The sequence below is a fragment of the Peromyscus californicus genome, unplaced genomic scaffold (assembly GCF_007827085.1).
Source record: "Peromyscus californicus insignis strain IS unplaced genomic scaffold, ASM782708v3 Scaffold_2__1_contigs__length_46816999, whole genome shotgun sequence".
In the NCBI taxonomy this organism is placed as follows: Eukaryota; Metazoa; Chordata; class Mammalia; order Rodentia; family Cricetidae; genus Peromyscus; species Peromyscus californicus.
The window spans coordinates 34,960,850-34,979,833 of NW_026294540.1; the positions used below are offsets into that span (position 1 = coordinate 34,960,850).

Sequence of the window (18,984 nt, forward strand, 5' to 3'; positions counted from 1 at the left end):
TTTCTTTTGCAGCCTGCTTTGGATCCACGTGGGTGAGCCCCTCGCACAGCCCCCACCCCAAATTACATCTCAATCAGTGTTAAAAGCCGCCTGACATTTCCCGGTGATTTATGTATTAACCTTTATAGCGAGCGCCCTGCGCTGACGGCTGTCAGCCAAGCGGGGTAGCAGCTCCAGGCCCCCCCTTGTTCTCCTACAACACCCCTGCTGAGAGGAGCCTCAGGGACAGGAACTCACAGGGTGACTCAGGCCAGAAAGGGGTAGTGTGAAGCCAAGTACTGGGGGCAGTGCCTCCTCCCCGGAGGTACTGAGGCTGTGGATTCTGGTACTCCCTAAGCCAGTGGTTCTCCATGCTGCGACCCTTTAATCCAGTTCCTCATGTTGTGGTGACCACCCCCCACCCCCCGCAACCATAAAATTATTGTTGTTGTGATGTCATAGCTGTAATCTTGCTACTGCTATGAGTCGTAATGGAAATATCTGATATACAGGATATCTGATATGCGACTCCCAAAGGGGTCGTGACCCACAGGTTGAGAACTGCTGTCTTAAGCTTCTGTCTTGGAGTGAAGATTAAAGGAACTGTCTCTATTTGGGGGCATCTCAGCAGCTGGAAAGCCAGTGCACAGAGGATTACAACTCTGCACTCCAAAGCCACAGCTGGGGTTCCCGAGACCCCACCAATGTCTGACACCCCCCACTGCAGTGTGCATCACAGATCTCACACCCATCACCATTCACCCGTGCACACCACACCCATACTCACTGAGTGCACCCTCAGCCCTGCCTGTGTGGGCACATGCAACTGCGAATACCCAAGTCCCTGGTATGTGGTAGGTGCTGGCATCTAGGTCTCCATGAAGGTCATACCCTGTCACAACTATTCCTAGTAGTGGAGAGGCCAGGAACATGGTCCCCAAACTGAGCTGTGTGTGAGAAGCCTGAGAGGCATACCTCAGCACCCAAGGATGGGTCCACACTGTGCTGTTCCCAGGGGATTCTGATCCCACGGCCTATAGCCCTCACTTCCAATGCCACCTTGACCTGGACCTTCAGTGTGATAGTGTGAGCCATAAATCCTCCGTTGAAGACACTTCTCTGGCCAAAGCACTCATCATCGTCAGACAAATATTAAAACTTTGGCATAACGCTTCAGATTCTAAAGCTGTGGGTTGTGACACCATATACAGTTGTGTAAATAACAGGAGGGGATGTCCCCAAACTTGGTAACAAGGAAGATTTCAGAATAGTCACTGTACAGTGACCCACAGTTAACTCAAAATCAAACACATTGGGAACCTCAGAGTGTGACAGCTCTGGCCCCTGCTATATGGAGCGACTTCGCTGCAGTCTTTTGGTTCTGAACACACAGCACGTGCCCTCTGCACCACACATGACGTCATACCACACAACGCAATGAACGCAGCCTGAAACACCTGGGTACGAGTGCTAGACTTTCTTTTTTATTTTTAGATGTCTTTATTTTGTTGTTTGTGTATAAATGTTTTGCCTGCATGCATATGTGCATCATGTACATGCCTATTGGATCCCCTGGAAGTGGGATTAGGGATAACTGTCATCCACCATACAGGTGCTGGAAATGGAGCCTGGGCCCTCTGCAAGAGCAAATGCTCTTAACCATTGAGCCGTCTACTCTAGTCCAGGTGCTAGACTCTTAAGTGCAGCGTTTTCAGGGCGTATAAAGTTTTCTGCAGGAACGTAATGATTTAATTATGGAAGAGACGTGTGTGTGTGTGTGTGTGTGTGTGTGTGTGTGTGTGTGTGTGTGTGTGTGTGTGTGTGTGTGTGTTGAGATAGAGACAGGGTTTCTCTGTGTAACAGCCCTGGCTGTCCTGGAACTCACTCTGTAGACAGGCTGGGCCTTGAACTTATAGGGAACTCCTGCCTCTGCCTCCCAGTGCTGGAACTGAAGGTGTGAACCACCAACGGCTGTCTCAGAAGAGACTTTTAATGTTTTCCTTCCGTTACTCCTCTGGTGCAAGTATCAAATTAGCATATTTTCGGATGAGTTTGTATTAGCATATTTGATTTTTAAAACTCCCATTTGAGTTGCTGACTTGGGTTCCATTTGAAAACAAACACATTTGAGGAATTCTGGCTGGGGATCAAAGACAGAGTCTCCATCAATTTCTGAGATGGCCCTCAACACATTTCTGCCACCTTGTGCTTCATATGGATGTGACGTGCTGTCCTCGGCACAGATGATTATAAAATCAAAATATTGACCAACTCTGAAAAATGTAAATGTCACTTCTGCATCTTGAAGTATCAAATATTCCCTCAAGATTTTGTATAAAAATAAACAAACATAGTTGAGTATGGTGGCACACTGCTTTAAATTAACCCCAGTACTCAGGAGGCAGACACAGGCAGATCTCTGAGTTCAAAGCCAGCCTGGTCTACAGAGTGAATTCCAGGACAGTCAGGGCTACACAGAGAAACCTGGTCTCCAAAAACCAAACCAAGCTAAAAAACAAAAACAAAAACAAAAACAAAAAAACCCTAAAACACATTTATTTCATTAGTATGCAGATTTGCTTTAATCGCCCAGCAAGAGGTAAATTATATGTATAACAGAATTTTTTGAGAATAAATTTGCCTATGATTTATTATCAGTAAATTTTAATTTTTGTGTCTATTTTATATAACTATATAGCTAGAATTGTGTAAAATTTCTTAGGTAAAAGGTATTAAACTCCAGCCACTTGTCATAACGCAACAGAGAATGACTATGGGGCAGATAGCTGAAGAGCAATTCTAGTTTCAGGCGTGACTGGATCAAGGTGTTTCCATCACCCCATCTAGCATCTATTACCATGCTAGCCTTTCCCCGAGTAGTCTCAGACCCCAACCCACCCAGCAGAAAAGCCTCTTTCCCCAGCTCTACAGTAGAACCCCTGGGGCTGGGGTCTAGTCTGCTGCTTCGGGGTCATGTGACTATCAAGCCATGTGATCACCTTTAAACTAGTCTCTCTCTCTCTCTCTCTCTCTCTCTCTCTCTCTCTCTTCTCTCTCTCTCTCTCTCTCTCTTTCTCTCTCTCTCTCTCTCTCTCTCTCTCTCTCTCTCTCTCTGTGTGTGTGTGTGTGTGTGTGTGTGTGTGTGTGTGTGTGTGTGTGTGTGTGATCATGACAGATGAATCAGGGTGGCCATGTATCAGTTAAGAATGGAGATTGGGCCGGATGGGTGGTAGTGCATGCCTTTAATCCCAGCACTTGGGAGGCAGAAGCAGATGGATCTCAGTGAGTTCGAGGCCAGCCTGGTTTACAGAGTGAGTTCCAGGACAGCCAGAGCCACACAGAGAAACCCTGTCTTGAAAAACCAAAAAAAAAAAAAAAAAAAAAGACTGGAGATGGATTGGGCTGGTGTGGGAATGTTGTCAATGTTGTCACAGGAGCTGGCTAAGCTATGTGACTTCTGGCTGTAGTCTTGCCACCAAAGCAAACCCTCCTTAGAGGTGGCTCGGAACAGTAGGTTGCAGGAGCGAATCCTCCAGGAACGGGGACTGCCCCACTGCACACAGGCCACTCTGTTCCAGGGGAAGAGACCCTGGGGCCTGGCACAAAAGTGCCAAAATGAAATGTCTGCTGGGGTCATCGAGCTGGTGTCTACTGAGCAAAGTGGCCAGGAGATATGAAGGACTGGGAGACATAACCCAGAGAGGACTGAAACCATTTCTTCCACCTGCAGGGTGGGCAGAGAGGGCAGGAAGTTGGTGTGGCCACCCCAGTGGTTGGCTGGCCAGCTGGTCTATCCTTGACAGACTTAGTTTTCTCACCAGCAGTGTGGGGACAGATCTACCTCCCTTCTGCCTCAGAGTCAGTGTGATGTAGCCAGAAGATTTCCAGTGTCCTGGCCTACCGGCAGTTGGGACAAATCTCTCCCACTCGAGTCCCCCAAGTAAACACACAGAGGCTTATATTAATTATAACTGCACAGCCATGGCTCAAGCCTTTTGCTAGCTAGTTCTTATATCTTAAATTAGCCCATAACTATTAATCTATGTATCTCCACATGTTCCATGGCTTTACCTGCGTTCCGTTACATGTTGCTCCTTGGGCGGCCCGCTGGTGTCTCTCCCCACCTTCTTCCTGTCTTTCCCTTTGAATTTCCAGTCTGCCTCTAAGCTGCCTTGCCATAGGCCAAATGGCTTTATTTATCAACCAATCAGAACAACACATTCACAGCATACAGAACATCCCACAGCACCTCCCCTTTTCTGTCTAATCAAAAAGGAAGGGTTTAACTTTAACATAGTAAAATTACATATAACCAAACAGTGATCAAGCAAGAATTACAGTTATAATATCTAGTCTATTTGTATTTGGCAAAATTAAAGAAAATATTCTATCTAGTTTTATATTTAATTTATCTTTTTTTTTCTCCTGGAGCTGATGACCGAACCCAGGGCCTTGTGCTTGCTAGGCAAGTGCTCTACCACTGAGCTAAATCCCCAACCCATCTAATTTATCTTTTATCATAACCAAGGAAAATTATAACTGTCTTTGTACACTGGTTTAATAAAACACCGATTGGCCAGTAGCCAGGCAGGAAGTATAGGCGGGATGAGCAGGCAAGGAGAATTCTGGGAAGAGGAAGGCTAAGTGAGATGATGCCAGCCCACCATCCAGGGAGCAGCATGTAATGGCACACAGGTAAAGCCACGGAAGACGTGGCGACATATAGATTAACAGAGATGGGCTGAGTTTAAGTGTAAGAGCTAGTCAGTAGGAAGCCTGAGCTAATGGCCGAGCAGTTTTAATTAATATAAGCTTCTGAGTGATTATTTTATAAGCAGTTGCAGGGTCCGTGGGGCTGGGCAGGATCAGAGAAAACTTTAGCTACAGTGTGAGAACTGAAAATTCCTTGTGCATCAAGGTCTGAGGACTTAGTTAGGTGGGTTGAAGTTTGTGGGAGCTGATGATGGGGTTCCTCATTCTGATAGGGAGCTGGGGTACAAAGCAGGCCTCCCCTAGGCAGCTGAGGGGCCACTCACAGGGGCTAGCATGACTCCTAGTCCAGTCTGGAGCAGCACTGGGCCTTGACACAACCTTGGGGTCGCTCTCCTGACCAAGGCTCGAGGAGGCTTTCAACCTTCGTGGACTCTGAGCTGACAGGCGACAGCAGGAGCCTGGAGATTCTTGGCCAACATCTGTCCCAGTCAGTTTATCTAAACAGAAAACTGAGAAATCATTCCAGACGTCTCAGAAGCTCTGGACACATGTGGCTCGTTCTGCCTTCGTGTCTGGAAACACTAACCCACATCTGTAAGCCCAGGGCTTTTGAGGGGAAGCACGTTCCAGCACCTACCCTGTGTTGGGACAGACCTAGGTCCAAGAAGTCCAGATGGCAAGGATGTGGAGTGTGGGGCAGTTTGTTCCTGGGGTGGCTCCTGCTCTTCTGCTAGCCTGTGTCCTATGTGACGTGGATGAGTGGTGGCAGGAATCCTGGAGCCGATATGAATTGTGCACATCACTCGCCTGGATCTGCAAGTCCCTGGGCAGATCTCCATACCTCTGGAGACAATGAAGTGTCCTGCTCACTGCAACTGTTCCTCACTGCCTGGCCTGGGCTGGAAGCTCTGCCCTGCCCCGGGCCACAGGGGCCTGGGCTGAGAAGGAGGTGTCCCTGCACTTAAGAGCCACAGGGGTGTTTATGAGGCCAAGCAGAGGAGGAAGGCATTACAGCAAGGGATTACATGTGTGAGGGCAGAAGGCGTGACAGCAGCAGGTCAGGGAGAGTCAGCGGCCTACCCTGGACCAGATGCCACCTCCCCTGAGTGTGCAGGCTGGGCCAGCATCCTTGCTCTGCTGTACATATTTCAAACATCACACGCTGGGCCTTTGGTCTGTGTTCATATGTGTTGCATGTACGTGTATGTGTGTGTGTGTGTGTGTACACATGGGTATAGGCGTGTCATGTGTGTGTTTTTGCTGTATGTACATAGGTATATGCTGTCACGCCTCCTACCCTCACACATGTAATCCCTTGCTGTAATGCCTTCCTCCTCTGCTTGGCCTCATAAACACCCCCGTGGCTCTTAAGTGCAGGGACACCTCCTTCTCAGCCCAGGCCCCTGTGGCCTGGGGGAGGGCAGGGCGTAGCTGTATGCTTCTGTGTGCCCTGGCGTACATGCCTGCCTACGTGTTTCCACACAGGTGTGTCCACTTCCACTCTTGCCTGTGTGTGTCCAAGTGTGTGAGCCTGTAGGCTCGTATCAGTGCACAGGTACACGAATCTGCGCCCTGTGTGCATGCCCATGTGGCCTGTCCTGGCACTCCAGCCATGTATACGGGTCCCCTGCACATGACAGATGCACACAGAGAGCACCAGAGCCCAGAAAACACTTGCTGGCTAAGGACAAGTAGAGGTGTTGGCCTGGGTGGGAGAGAGCACAGATCTCTTTCTTCCGCTTGGATGCAGCTAGGCTGGGAACATGGAGGCCCGACTGCTTACTGTAAGCCCCAGTTTCCCCTGTCTGAGGAGACCCTTCACTCAGAGTGTTAGGTAAGGCCACCCTCTTGCTGAACCCCACACAAGAGGCCTTCGCACTTGAGAATGCTCCCAGCCCCATCTCCACCCCCCCCCGCCCGCCCCCCCCTCCCCCCGACTGATGCTCTCTACAGGCTGGCTTTTGTTGTTTCATGGACCTTCCAGGGAGGCAGAGGCTAACGAGGCCTTCTGGGCTTCTTACTGGAACTCTCAGGTTCCTGCAGTGACCCCCCACACCCAGTGCCCAGCCCGTCCTCTGACTGTGTCCTCTACCCAGGGATCAGCCATCTCCCAGCATGTAGAGAGCCCCAGCTGCTGCCCCTGCCTCCCGAGTTCAGAGGTCACCCTGACCAGGAAAGAGCTATCTTGCCCACCAAACTTCCTGCCATGGAGGCAAAGCTACCCAGTTCCTTCCTGTCAATCTCTTCCACATCTACACCAGAGATTTTTAAGAGAGGAAGGTCTTGGGGAGTCCTGGTGCTGATGTGCCCTGGAGGGTAAGGTAGTCCTCAGTAGCCCGCCCCCCCAGCTCAGGGATTGCAAGAAGCCCTAGATGACGGCATATGTGGCCTCCAGAACACTGAAGCACCTCCCTTGTTTCTTGGATCTGGTGAGTACATCCTCTGGACACTTACAGAGAAAACCTGGGAGTTGGGGACACAGTACTTGCTAGCAGGTGCAATGCTCTGGATTCCATTCTGAGCGCAGGTGGGGCCAGGGGGGCACAGAAAGAGCCTGAAGTTGGGTGTGGTGGTGCACACCTGTCCTGCCAACAATTGGGAGGCCGAGGCAGGAAGGTCCCAAATTCAAAACCTCCTCTGTCCCAAAAGTAAATATAAGCCTAGCTATGATGTCAACCCTCTGGAGGCTGGAGACAGGATGGCGTCAAATGAAAGGGCCACCTGGACTACACAGAAAGTTCCTCCAGTGAAACAACCCAGGACATGGAGGGTGCTCCAGGCTGGGTTACCCTTGGCCAATGACTCCTCTTTGTCACCTGGATTCAACGCAGAGCATAGGGCCAAGCTGAATAAAGTCCTGACATTCCCATCCAATTTTCTTTCCTCTTGAGAAATGGCAGCGCCATGTGACCTCTCTCTGTGTTTATTATAAATCTAATACCCCGTGTTTCAGTTCAGTGAACGCACATTTTATTTGGAACCTAGGTTTGAAGTCGCCTAAAGCTGGCCTGAATGTAATTGTACTGGGTGCATACACGATCCTGTTAATTTCTGTCGGGCTTCACGAGCTCCGCGCTGGTTTGGGGATTGTCCCCCCTGCACAGCGGAGCGTGAGGACCAGGCACTTTTTGCCCAGGATGTGACTGGCATTTTGTGCAGAATGAAAATGGAAGTGTAATTCTGTAACTGTTCACAGATTGTTAGTTTGGGAAACAAACTAACAATAAAAAAAAAATCACATCACAGGTCACAGGCCATTCTCTCTCTCTCTCTCTCTCTCTCTCTCTCTCTCTCTCTCTCTCTCTCTGATGTAACTCCTCCTGAGAGGGTGGGCACTGATGATATCCCACTAGACATCGGTCCTTCACTGATGTCCCACTGGAAGGGAACACCCCCTCCCGCCCCGGCCCGGACACCAGCGCTCAGCAGCTGAGTCACAGTGAAGGTGCTGGACTGTTCCAGGTCACCTTATCTCTGGAACAGCACTTCAGTTAGTAGACAGTCAATTTAAAAAATATTACATTTCTTAATTTTTGTGTGTTTAGGTGTATTTGGGTAGATGTGTGAGGGTATCCATGTGTCACAGAGTGCACCGAGGTCAAGCGTCAACATTTAGGAATTGATACTTTCCTTTACAGTGTGGTTTCTGGGGATGCAATGGAGGTAGCTGGGCTTGGTGGCCAGCACCTTTACCCACTGAGCCATCTCAACAGGTTTTTGTTTTGTTTTTGAGATAAGATTTCACTATGTAGCTCAGGTTAGCCTGGGACTCGCTCTGTAGACCAGGCTGGCCTTGAGATCTACCTGCTTCTGCCTCCCAGGTGCTGGGATTAAAGGTGTGAGCCACCTGCAAGCACAACCATAGGTTTATTTTTACTTTTAATTATGTGAATGCACGTTCATCTGTGTGAGGATATGTGTACAAGTGTGGGTACCCATGGAGGCCAGAGGAAAGTGTTGGGTCCCCTGGAACTGGAATTACAGGCGGTTGTGAGCCATCTGATGTAGGTGCTGGGAACTCGGGTCCTCTAGAAAACAGTGCATGCTCTTTATCTCAGAGCCATTTCTCCAGTTCAGTAGACAGTATTTCTAACTCCAGTTTACTGCAGCCTTGAGGTGAGACTCTCAGAGCAGTGCCAGGCAGAGAGAAAGTTTGGCACATACTGGATGTTGATGCTGTGATTTGGAGACCTGTCAGCCTGTCCCTTGACCACGTGGTGGCTGGATTTCTAGGCTCCTGTGGATGGCTGATGTGTCCCCCCACCCCCGCCACTCCCCATTCTCCCAACCTGTGTGCTGGATGCAAAACCCAGTGCTGCAGGGAGTGACTGCCCAGCATTCCCACTCTAGGGGTGGCCCTGTCACCATGCACCTGGGCAGATGGCCTTGCTCTGCAGGAGCTTTCTTACAGATCCTCAGTCTGACAAGGAGGGACACCTTCAACCTCTCTCCAGTCCAGCCACGGCCTTCTCTATTCCCCATGAGACCTTTGGTGGCTCCCACAAACTAGGAGACACAGATCAGTTGCTCAAAGGCCAGAATCCCAAGCTACAGAAGTGGATTTCTCAGATTCGAGCTAGTAAATACTGCATGGGGCAGGCTAGCAGATGTCACCAGAACCTGGAAGGTCATCTGGAAATTGCCTAGGTAGAACCAATGGCTAGCAGAGGGGGTGAGGGGCGTGTTCAGGCTGGTGGGAGGCAGACAAAGATGGACCCGACATTGGAAGGGACACAGGACTGCCATGGGTCCCACGATACCTAACTTCATGTTGACAGTTTGGAGAGAAACAGGCTCCAGCCTGTGTTCTAAGCCTAGAATGTTTGAGACCTCCTGGAAGCCCGGCTTTGAGATGAACACACTCTAGTTTGGACCTCACAGCCCAGGCCTGCTTGGGGGGGGGCGGCGTTCCTTATAGTGTCATAACTCAGGAGGTGGGAGAGAACCTGTCTTTGGTGAGGAAACTGAGGTGGTGGGAGGGGGGAGCCTGAGAACAGGAGGCCACCGCAGACCATTCCAAAAAGATGGGATAGGGCCACAGGCAGAGGACAGAAGAAAGCACCCTTGTCTCTCTGTCTGCTTCAAATGCCCGAGGGATACTGCACGGTAGCCTGTGTGGGGACTGGGAAGTGGTTTCAAGGAAGTGAGGTGTCCAAGCGAGCAATGGGGAGTCCTCAGTGCTCAGTCCCAAGGTTAAAGAAAGGCCAGTCTGACCTGGGGCAAACACAGGGCCTGGGGCAATCTGGGATCTATTCCTATGCCTGCCTGTAGCCATATTTGCTATCTGATCGACTCTGCAAGCCCCAAATCCTTTCCAGCCTAGGGATGGGCTCCCATGGCATGCCTTTTCTTAGGGTCTCAGCTTTTGGCAGTGCCCCGTGCCCCTGTAGCCCATGGTGGAGGCTATACCAGTGTGGAGTGTTTGTTATATTGACTAGTCAGCAGCCTCCAGGAGGCAGGCTGCACCTGATGGGCAGAGGAACCCAAAGGTACATCCTGGCTTGCTGTAGGAAAGAGCTCTCTTCCATTGCCAGCTAGGGAGGTTGCTGGGCCTCCCACCAGATCCCACGTGGAGAGCTACAGCCTGAATTAGGTATTCTGCCCTCTGAAGTTGGCTGCGCTCCCTCTGCTTTCTTCTGGGGCTGCAGAGATTTGCAGTCCAGCCCAGGAACTTTGGTTGGGACCGTGGTAACTCAAATACATTCTCCCCTCCCCGAACTTGCACTTGGCAGCACCTCCCAACTTTGTTAATAGAAACCTACTGATCCGTGACACGTGCGTGGCAGACATCTGCTCGGGGTAATGCGCTGGTAATGTACGTATCGATGATCAATCTGCGGATTTGCAAGAGCGGCATAAAGTATTTAATTATAATCACGTTGGGCGAGTCCGCGTGGTGGCAGCGACATTTGAATAGGTCACGGCCAGCCCTCACCTCTGTTATGTTATTGGTATTAAATGCCACTCACTCCTGACGTCGTGGGATATCATACACTGGCAAACTGGAAATGTCCCTTTGCTTCTAAGGACATGATTGATAGCCTCGGCAAAGTGACTGCCAAACCTCAAGGTACACCAGCCTCACCTGGCACCGTCCTCACCTTTCCCATCTGTGGCTGTGGAGATGACGTTTGGCAGTGAACCCTTGTGCAGAGGTACTGAGTCTCCCTAAGCCCCTCTGTCTTGCTCGGGGCAAGGGGCTTTCGGGTTTCAAATCAGGCTTTGCTAGCTAGAACAAACTGTCGGAAGCAAGCAAGCATCCAAAAGATGAAACACACCTTTTATTTGCTCAGTTGGTAGCAGGGAAAAGTGTATATTCAGACACTGTGTGAGCTACCGCTGATGTGTGTACCATCTGTGTCCTAAGTCATCTTGCACAGATGCTTTTAGCATGCCCAAAGAACAGATATACTAAACAAGGACACAGACAAAAAGCATGACACACACACACACACACACACACACACACACACACACACACACACACACACACACACAGGCACATATGCACTCACCAAGACCATCTGACAGCACAGACAAGCCGGGGCAGAGGAGGGAGCCAGCATGGAGAGGCCCAGGTCTGGGTGCCATGTTATACCTGGCCATAACACAGCAGAGCCCACAAGCACGCTGGACATGTTGGTGGGAGCATCAGAGTTCTGGAAACTCACGGGTGGTATTGCAAGTCGGGGGAGGGGTGGGGTGGGGATGCACCTTTGGAAGGGGCTTTGGAGGAGGGCTCCCTCTCCTCTTGCTAGCTTGGGTGGGGAACAGCTTCTAGGCAGAGGCTGTGCTCAGCAGGGCCTGGAGGTCAGACAGCAGGCATACTCCTTCAAGGAGATCTCCAGCAGGGCCCCAGGGCCCCTTCTATTCTCTCCAGCCAGTAAGCGCTCTATGGAGCAGGCATGAGAACAAAGGGATTACTCCATCAGGCTGGAACGGTAGCTAGGCCTAAGAGATCTCTCCTGTGACTCCAACCTGCCTCTGCCCACCTTTTTTTCTTTCTTTCTTTCTTTCTTTCTTTCTTTCTTTCTTTCTTTCTTTCTTTCTTTCTTTCTTTCTTTCTTTCTTTCTTTCTTTTTTTTCGAGACAGGGTTTCTCTGTGTAGTTTTGGTGCCTGTCCTGGATCTTGCTCTGTAGACCAGGCTGGCCTCAAACTCACAGAGATCCTTCTGGCTCTGCCTCCTGAGTTGCTGGGACTAAAGGTGTGCACCACCACCGCCGGGCTCTGCCCACCTTTCTTTTCCTGAAACCCATTTCTAAACCCAAGTGGGACTGTAATTCTCAATTGAGACTACTAGCCTGGTTGGGGAGCGATTTTGTCATTCAAGGAAATAGTCACAGAGCGCATGAGATTGTGAACATCCAAATTAAGTCACAGCAAACAGTTAATGTGGGTTGGTGGAAAAAAATGGGACCATTGGACGGATAGTGTCACTGTGCCTAATTGTGTTCTTTAAACTGCCCATCTCAATGGTAATAAAGTCATTTACATTTCAAAGGGAGTACACCTCCACTCCTGGCTTGAGCGCTTAGCTGTGCAGTTTGGTTTGGTGCACCGTCCCCTGCTAGAGTACCTGCGCGCAAGGAAGCTGGTGGGGACTGAGTAGAATCAGGGTAAAGTTCCCTACCCCCTCCACACCCTTCCTTCCTTCCTTCCTCTCTTCTTCCCTGTGTAGAAATTACATGCCACTTAAATTTTTAAAATTTCTTTTTATTTTGAAGCAAGATCTCATTAATTTTGCCCAGGTGAGCCTTGAAACTTGTAATCCTCCTAAGTGTTGGGATGACAGGCCTGTGTCCTCATGCCTGGTCTGGGAGGTACATTTCTATTGAGAACACAGGCTACTTCTGATTATGTCCACTCATAGTTTGACATCATTGTAAGCCTTGGGGTAAGAGCCCCAGGATAGGTCAACATCTGTCTTCGCTGTTTTAAACCTCATTGTTTTTAGCTACAGGGAAGACCTTAACCAGCGTCATGAATAAGTTACTGAGCACACTTTAACTTTGGAATGGCGGTGTCTACAAAGCCACCTGTCACATGACTGAGGACAAAATGCTACCTGATTCCCGCGTCGGGTGATTTTACAGCCTGGTGTAGGGGGCTTCAGTGAGTCCACAGCAAATCCTGAAGTGGAGCTGAATCCGAGCCAGGTTTTCCTGCGAAAGAACTATTTTTATTCGTTATAAAGTCACAACACCACCATAAATACCTTTTATAAGAAGGTCTCCAGAGCTTTCCTCCAAGTGGAGAGCTGAGTTCCCCGGGCAGTCTGGGAAGATGTATGTAGATGTGGCAACGTCCAGGGTTCTTGATTCAAGATCCCTGGTTCAAGTCGTTCCTTCAGGGGAAATCAGGCCAAGTCCTCAACGGACTGCAGAGCTCCGGAGGCCACCTCATGCTGCCCAAAAATGGAAGCTCATTTGATGGGGCTCCAGCGCCGGATACCTGGCTTCCTGCGAGTGACAGGGTGACCTGAGCGCAGGGAAAGGGTCCGGGGAAGACAGGATGTAGTCAATGCTGAATTTGATGTCTCTGTGTGTGGCAGGGCTAGCCCGGGCCTCGCGGTCTGGGGCTCGCGCGCTGTCGGGGTCCGGGGACCCGCGCGCTGCTGGCTCGAGGGAACCTGGGGGTCCCTCGCGCTTGGGGCCGCGTCGCCTGCGTCGCCGACGGAAGTTGCCGTTCTCGAAAAGATCCAGGAGGGACTCGCAGCCGCCCGCGAACGTCCAGTAGTTGCCTTTGCCCTTATCGTGGCCCTCAGTTCGTGGCACCTGCGGGAGTGTGGGGCTCAGCGAGCGTCCCCAAGCCTGGGGCAGGTCGCGCCTCTGGCAAGTGAATGGCGGGCCCCCACGGGGATCTGCTAGCAAGGCACTTGTCTCGGTGCGGGTGGTGACACCCCTCCCCCCCTTGTCACCAAGGATGAGTTGGACACATGGGGGTCCAGTGCGAGCGGCGGGCGGGGGAGGGGCTCACCTTGACGAAGCAGCTGTTGAGCGACAGGTTGTGGCGGATGGAGTTCTGCCAGGCGCGCTGGTTGGCGCGGTAATAGGGGAACTTGCGCATAATAAAGTCGTAGATGCCGGACAGGGTCACGCGTCCCGCGGGGCTCTGCTGGATGGCCATGGCGATCAGCGCGATGTAGCTGCGACAGGGGTGCCAGACAGAGGGGCTGCATCAGGCGGGGTGGCGCTGAAACCGCAGAAGCGCTGGTGGATTCAGATCTGCCCTGGGACTGCCTGGAACCCTGGAGACCAGATGGACACCCTCCACGCCCCCATCCCCTGGAGCTCCAAGAACCGGCCAGAGCTCAGCAGTCTGGCTGAAGCCTCTACCGAACCTCTGAAGCCCTCAAAGATCCTTTGGAGTCTTCCGGACCCTCGGAAGCACCCCGGCCCCTCTGAGACATTCTTTACCCCCTGAAGCCTCCCAAAGCCCGCTCGAGACCCCCAGGACCCTCTGAACCCCGAGGCCCTCTGAGCACTGAGACTCTCTGGAACCCCCGAAACCTTCTGGAGTCTCCAATACCTTCTAGACGCTGCAGGACCCTTTAAAGCTGCCAGGGGCCTGCTAAATGAATCCCTTTCCGCACACCCATACCGACCCCCCCCCCAAGACTCCAGTGGAGCGTTGGGGTACAGAAGAAGCTGTCGTTTGATAATCTCCTTGCTGTTCCCCACTTCTACCCAGACCCCACTATCCTGCTCAGCTCTTGGTGCCCCTGCCCCGCTCCCTGCCCCCCCCCCGGGGGGGCTATCTCCACAGTGCACTGGAATATGTCCTTCCTCAAAGACCCGCATAAGAAAGGAATCCCACCTCTCCCTAGTCCGGGTCAGCCCTTCTAGACCCAGCCCTCTACCGCTTCTGTGGGCCCTGTCACCTGCCCCGGGGTCACCTGTATGCTGGTCTTGTGAGCCTTTTTTCCTCGTCGGAGCTGCCGGCAGGGTAGTCGTCGGCATCGTCATTGAAGCAGTTATAGGGGTACTGCGAGCTGTCAAACATCGTGGCCACCCTGTGCTGGCCTGCCCTGGCGCTGCCGCCACCGCCGCCGCCGCCGCCTCCTCCGCGCTGGCCGCCAGCTGTGGGCCAGGCACTGGTTTCCCTTGGCTGGGCCAACAGCGTCTGCGTGCAGGACGCGGGGAGCCTGGGCTTCTGGGGTCCCCGCCCGCTCCGCCTGGTTCTCTGGCGTCCAATCCCAGTGCGGGGGTTGTCCCCAGCCACCACAGAGTGGGAGCGCAGCGGGGGGCGTCGCCACCTCTGACCCGCTGCGGGCAAGGGAGGCCTGGGGGGTGATCTGGCCCCACAGACAGGGCGACCCCTGTCCGTTCTCCCCTGAGGCCAACTCTAAGCCTGTTGCAGGGCCTACAGAATCCTCATTCGGAGACTCTGGGCTCATTGCTAGACCCACAGCTAGAAGTGATGGGGGCCAGTCCTAGAGAGCCGAACTGCTGTCCCTCTCCTATAAGACAGAGGCTTAGCCCTAGGGCACAGATCCTGGTCCAGGTAGAAGGGGGCTCCTGCCCAGTCCTGGCGTCCTGTTTTCCCATTGCACCAGGTGAATGATGACTCCAAGGCCCAGAGTTTCTTACAGCATCCTGAGTCCTCCTTCCACTGTCCAGCTCTGCCTAGAAGTGTCCTCCCATGGGCGCTCTGGGTCCCCCGGGACCACAGAGATTCTTTTGAGCTTCCTACGGGCTCTCTGGCCCTGGGAGGAGTAAAGTGCCCATGTAGGGGCACCTGAGTCAGAGTCTGGGAAACTGTGGTGACGTCGGGTGTCTTGGGGTACCCCTGGCAGTCCGGGGACTTCTTTCCAATAATTAACAGAAGTCAGACTAGGAGCCATGTCTGTGAACCCAGAGAGATGAGAGGCCAGGGCTAGCCCTGGGAAAATTTCCCCTTTAGGGCAGCACCTTCAGGGGTACTTCATTGTTGGGGCCTAGTGCTACCCCTCTTATGGTAACAAATGCCACCTAGGTGGATGACACTGAGGTCCTCTTTGAAGAAGCTTGGGCACAGTAGGTCAGGCTGCTTTGTGCCACGGTGGCATGGTTACTGTTCTAGTCTAGGCCACACTCAGCAACAGGAGTCAAGAATTTGGGGGAAATCAAGAGCAGAGCCCCTCTGTGAAACAATTTGTCAATTAAAAAAAATAAACAAAACACGTAGTCAGTAGTGGCAGCATAGGCCTATAATCCTGGTACTCATTAGGCCGAGGCAGGAGGACCATGTGTTTCTTGTCAGCCTGCACTACAGAGTGAGGCAAAAAACAAACAAACAAAAAACAAAACAAAAAACTATATAAACACGTGATTACCATATGACCCATATATCCCATAATACACCTCTACACAAGTCATACAGAAACCTGAAATCAGCCCCATAGGCTCCGAGAGGCTTAAGAGGAAACATCTTCTGATTGGAAACCCGCTTTTCAACAGGTGCGTGGTTAAGTAAACTGTGTAGTATCCATGCTGTGAATGAGCCCTACGCAGGCAGTAAAAATGGAGGGACTCCTGGTATATTCAAGAATCAGGCTGAACCCCCCAATGGAGCAGAAAAGCCAATCTCAGATGTTTACCCACTTTATAGCCTGACTCACAGGACACCTGCGAGACCAGGAGACACGGCACAGCCTTATATAGATGCTACTTTAGCGATGGCACCATTTAGTCACAGGCTCACTCAGAACTGAGGGAAGAGATCCACGCTACTTTCCAAAGGGAGGAGTCTAAGGCTGCATGGAAAGGAGGGCAGATGGAATGGAGGGTGCTGTGCAGCCATCTTGGCTTTGTGAGGAGAGCAGGTGGGTAAAAATACAACACTGCCCCAGAGGCCTGAGGGGGGGACAGGAAGGGCGACAGGGAAATGGAGGAAGAGGGGAGACTCTTCTGTATAACGTGGACCTACAGACCCAGACTGCAAGACACACATGGAGCAGTTTGTGTTCTACTGGAGGGTCTGGGGTGTAGGGAGTTGTGTGAACAGGGGCAATGGGAGGTGGGACAGATTCTATGAGCACCGGAAGGCAGAGCTGAGAGGCCGTCACGTAAAGGAAATTGAGGGTCAAAGGAGACCCCTGAGCTGGGGCTGAACAGTTGAAGGGCATAGAAAATAGTTATCATGGAAAGGAGGGAGTAGGGTGATACATGTGGGAAGTCTAACACCTGGCCTCACAGACAAGGTCACATCCACATCTGGATCCTGCTCCCATCACTAGAAGGCTTGGACTGGCCACTCCACCTGGCACCTGTCCTGTCTCCTGCCTTGCCTGGGTATACATGTGTCCCTAGTGAGAGTCTTAACCAAGCTCACATTTCCCTTCTCTAGACAGTTCTGAAGGGCTGGTGCGAGTTTTACACTTGAAAAAACCCAAAGGGAAACTGAGTACTACACACCTTGATATTCCAGAACTATCCACTCATTCAGCCTCTTTTATCTCCATAAGTGTTGTGTGGCCTTTCCTGGGGAGATGAGAACAGGCCCATACAGATCAAAGAAAACATTCCACCCAGGTCTAGCTCAGTGAAGCAATGAGTTTATTGGGGTTCCCTACAAGCACATGGCTCAAATGGGTGATATTCAGAAAAGTTGCATTACTGTTTGTGTTACTCTGGGGAGGGGCCTTGTGAAGCCTGTAAGTTTGAGGAGCTTCCTGAAACTTGTGAGTTTGTTTACTTCCCAAGTTTTAACTGACAGTCTCCAGGAGGGAATGATTCCATCCCTGGGAAAGGGCTTACCCATCAGGAAGCAGACTCATTGGACAAAACAGCATTTGTCTCCATGATGCTCTGGCAGATGTAGCCAAAGACCACTGTGTGGTGTCTCAAACTTTCCAGGTGATTACGGGACCATGCACTTCATCTCGAATCCCTGTGCTTGCATCTGCCACGGGTGCCCTGCCCCCATTCTCACACCCAGGCAGCATGGCATCTATATGATATCCTTTCATGGCCCCATGCAAACCTGCATAGTCACGATAAATTTAGGCTTTGTGACTCATGACCAGTGGTGGTTTGAAAAGGAAAGGCCCCTATAGGCTCATAGGTCATTAGAGAGTGGTGATACTTGACAGGGATTAGGGGGTGTGGCCTTGTTGGAGAAAGCGTGTTACGAGGGGTTGGCTTTGAGGTTTCAAATGCTCAAGCCAGGCCCACTATGCCTGTTGATCCTGACGTGGAACTCTTGGCTCCTTCTCCAGTACCATGTCTGCCTGCACGTCACCATGTTTCCTGCCATGACAATAATGGGCTAAACCTCTGAACTGTAAACCAATCCCAATTAAATGTTTTCCTATATAAGAGTTGCTGTGGTCATGGTGTCTCTTCACAGCAATAGAAACCCTAACTAAGATATGATCAAAGTTTCTGGTCCATGTGTTTCTGGATCATACGTGAAATCATACTGCCACTTCACCTATCCTTATCTAAACAGATACTCACATGTATGCTCATGAGAACTAGGGACAGAAGAGAATCTTTGTCCATTCTGCTAAATGCAGATAACATTGACTGTAAATCTATTCTTTTTTTAGATAGTCTCATGAACTCACAACACAGTCTAAGATGGCCTTGAACTTCTTTTTAATAATTTTTCTTTTTAAAAGGATTTAGTTTTATTTATGTGTATGTGAGTGCATATATGTGCGTGAGTACAGTGCCAGAGGTGTTCAAAATCCCTGGATCTGGAGTTACAGGTGGTTGTGAGCCACCTCATGTGGGTGCTGGGAACTGAACTCAGGTCCTCTGCCAGGGAGATAACCACTGAGAAACTTCTCCAGCCCTGTTTTTGTTTTGTTTTGAAGACAAGGTCTCATATATCCCAGGCTGGCTTTAAATGCATTATGTAGTGTGAGGCCTTGGTTTGCATTCCAAGCATTGCATAAAACAGGGATGGGGGTGCATGCGTGTGTTCTCAGCATTGTGAAGGTGGAAGCAGGAGGGTCAGGAGTTCAATGTCAGCCTCAGCTATTAATATATAGCAAGTTTGAGGCCAAGCTGGGCTATAAGAAACATGGACTTAGAAACAAAACAGAACATCTGGTGGTGGCTGCCTGTCCTTGGCCCTTGAGTACCGAAGACCTAGAGATTGGACAGGCGGAGCCAGGAGCTCACAGTTCCAAGCCCCCAGAACCAGGGCCTTAGTGATCCTGGCTTTAGAAGCCACATAACTATGCCTCCAGGTGCTCAGGTTGGAGGCTTTTTGCTCTGAGATTTAACCACCAGTGACCCTGGCACTTGGCAGCTTTCATCAGCAGTGAACAGCAGCAGGAGGCAGCGGCGTCACAGCTTAAT

At 51.1% G+C, this 18,984-nt stretch overlaps 1 protein-coding gene across 1 annotated transcript; it reads right to left on the reverse strand.

The window, feature by feature from the left end:
• Positions 1-12,442: 12,442 nt before the first annotated feature.
• Foxl3 (forkhead box L3) lies at positions 12,443-14,855 on the reverse strand. The gene is made up of 3 exons (XM_052754296.1): positions 14,589-14,855; positions 13,670-13,838; positions 12,443-13,467 (listed from the first exon to the last, which is right to left on the reverse strand). Exons 1-3 carry the CDS (start codon positions 14,693-14,695, stop codon positions 13,093-13,095), a joined length of 651 nt encoding a protein of 216 aa, XP_052610256.1. The 5' UTR covers positions 14,696-14,855; the 3' UTR covers positions 12,443-13,092.
• Positions 14,856-18,984: the final 4,129 nt, after the last annotated feature.